Genomic DNA, 2,875 nt, shown 5'->3' with positions numbered 1-2,875 from the left:
CTGAACACACGGTGGAAGGAGCGACATTAAGAGCGTACCTTCGACAGCCAGACGAAGTACCTCGGGATCCATCCCTGCCAGACTCACGTGTGCACGGAGGGTACGATTCGCTTGGAGGAGGCGAGTGTTACGGTCTTGCTGGTTCTCGAGGACCTTGAGCGTGTCGTTATCGACATACTTGCCCTGGGCAAGCTTTACCAGAAGGAGGTGGAGCTTCCGGGTCTGCTCAGTATTCGCGCCAATAGAAGACTTGTACACTTCGCGTTCGCGAGCCAGCTTCTTCTGCAACGTGCTGATAAAAAAGTCCCGAGCTTGGACCTCGCAGTGCAGACGATTCAAGTCTTCTGCGTGTCGTTCCATAGTGGCTTGAACAGTGGCGAGCATGGCGTCGTTCTTGGCGTTCGACTCGCGGAGAATCTTGACGTGGTGGTGTAAGGCTTCAATCTCAGCGTTTGCAGCCTTGAGGAACGTCTCCGCGTTCTCACGAGCCATGATGTGGGGTGCCACCGAACGCACGGCGGCAGCAGCCTCGGACTGAGCAAACCGCAACTGACGCTCTAAGTCGGCAACGCGTTGGGGTAATGCCGACAGCGCGTCAGGAACAGGTTGTATCGCAGCGAGGACCTCATCGAAACCAATAGCTGTCTCGAGACGACGGTGAGTGTGTATATCGCCGTGGAGAGGAGGCACAACGCTGATCTGCACTTGGTGACGAGCCATTGCAGTCAAGTACAGGATTATCGAGGTCATCATGTGATCGACCGATGCCTCCTTTTACCAGACTCGTTGCGACCTTTTACACGAGATACACACCCCGAAAACTTTGCTACATCGTGTGATATGATGCTCCAACGGTTTTTGACGGCTTGTAGAGATCGAGCTTCACCGTCGAATACTGCTGCCGTGTGCCGGCACACATCCTCCCAGAATGCAGCAGCTTTTTGGTCCGTTCCTTGTATTGGGTTCTCCGCAGAAATCTTGTACGCGCGAGCCAGAGCTTCGTCCTCCTGAGCACACCACTTCCGACCTCTCCCCATGGCGCCTGCGATCTTTCGGTTGAGTGAGTTTCTATTCGTGCACCAGAGTTGCTATTGGGGGTCAGTGAGAGCACCGAGTAGAACGGCTCCCACAGCACCAGCTCAACTGTAAAGACTTCGACAAGATACAGACCATGGACTGTGTGAGGATTGTCAGAGGATTGCACAGGTTTTGACGTAGGCAGTTGGACCACCGCTACTGGAGGATTCATCACTTGGGCGATGGGCAACTGGAAGAATTTGAGTGTGTCGGTTGAGTCGATTGTTGAAGTCTAGAGGTGACAAAACCACACGGACAATTAGCGTGTGTAAAGTGTGTGTGGCACGATGTGCAGTACTCACCCGGATGCAGAGATAGGCATGACTACCGAGCTGGAAAAGTGGGGGACAGTGTACCGGTACACCGGTCCGGTAGTACCGAGCGAGGCACAGCTTTAGGGATGGGACTTTAGTTACAGGAGGCAACTTGCAGCGATTCGAGGCACTTGTTGCCTCCGAGGCCGATTCGTAAATGAAGCCGAATGATCAACCGGCGGCTGAGAGCGAGTGGACGCCGACCACCCACTCAGCCACTGTGTTTTCCACGGTTTGCCAGGCATCCCATCCGGGTTCGTGCACTGGGCTCTGTCTATCAGCGAGCACATGCTCGCCGATCGCACTCACATTGGCAGGTTCCTCTCTTACTTTATATCTCTATATCTTTAAATTTATTGTTTTTTCAGTTTTGACAGAGTGTAAAAAAAGAAATGTGGTTGTGATAGAAATATGAAGGCAACCCAGCTCTATCGGCATAAGCAGATTTGGTCCGGTCTGCAATCCCCATCTCGTCTTGCATCCTGCGTCCGACTTCGCGCAGTATAAATCGGTGCTGGGTTCTCAGTCCAGCAAAACCCGGGTCTCAACGTAAGCTAAGCACAGTGTATGCCACACCCAAGTTGAAGCTCTCAATAGTGGCCCCTTCACGAGCAAAGGTGAAGCTGGATTCCGACGGCATTATAGTCACATCATTCCATCAACCGGATCAGTAACTGCGCTGCTGTTCGTACCCAGCTACTACAATACAGAACACGCACTGCACAAATGTTCGGTCCAACTCGATGCTTTCACACTGTCAGAACTAGTAGCCTACTTCCAGTGTTCCGATGCATGAGTGCCCGACGTCGGGCATGACTACGCGAAGCGCGCTGGAAAGTAACTCACAGCAAGCTTAGTAATTTATCACCCATGAACAGCTTTATTCTTCTATAGACGCTAAATCCTTACTTGCTGTAGCTTGATTCTCCACTAACACTCTGTTTGCAATCTGTACGATGCGCTCGAAGGCGACGTCGGAGTAGCGACGCCAGCAGACGTGGTCGCGCCACTGTCGTGTCGGGAGTTGCGGCGTCGTAAGCCCGTGAAACACCTTGGCCACCGCATAGCTCGTCCACATGATCTTCTCTCTGTCCTCGGCACTACTTTCCTCCATCGGATTCCCACCAAGACGCAGCTGTATCAGCGAGCTCGTGTCTCGCTCAATTGCCTCGATCAGAGATGCGGTAAGAGGACGTAGCATCTTGTGTAGTAAACGTTCGTCTTCCTCTCCTTCGTCACTATCTTCGTCCTCGAAGTAGTGCACGAGTTTCGTCTCCAGAGCGAGGGCCTTACTCTCAAGATCTTCTTCATTCTCGTCGTGCGGTCTGGACGGAGATGGCGCTGGCAGCGCAGCTGCGTGTAGTGCACTGTACAGCTGCGCAAGACGAGCGAAGCTGCCGGAGACTCCGAGGGTGTTCGTTGCTTCGCTAGAAAAGACTTGGGGGGTACATTCGTTTCCCGCAGCGCTCGGTCTTTCATTCTTC

General features: G+C 53.1%; 1 protein-coding gene across 1 annotated transcript in view; it reads right to left on the bottom strand.

The window, feature by feature from the left end:
• The window catches only part of PITG_14821 (uncharacterized protein), a gene marked incomplete at both ends in the record, with an annotated part of 3,933 nt that extends 2,896 nt beyond the window's left edge, over positions 1–1,037 (bottom strand). Inside the window, 2 exons of the mRNA XM_002898977.1 lie at positions 39–694; positions 814–1,037. Coding sequence (XP_002899023.1) covers positions 39–694; positions 814–1,037 — 880 coding nt within the window. The remainder of the gene's footprint in view (positions 1–38; positions 695–813) is intronic.
• Between the last annotated feature and the right edge of the window lie 1,838 nt (positions 1,038–2,875).

The sequence above is a fragment of the Phytophthora infestans genome, genomic scaffold (assembly GCF_000142945.1).
Source record: "Phytophthora infestans T30-4 supercont1.33 genomic scaffold, whole genome shotgun sequence".
In the NCBI taxonomy this organism is placed as follows: domain Eukaryota; phylum Oomycota; class Peronosporomycetes; order Peronosporales; family Peronosporaceae; genus Phytophthora; species Phytophthora infestans.
This window is presented reverse-complemented; position numbering and strand designations above follow the sequence as displayed.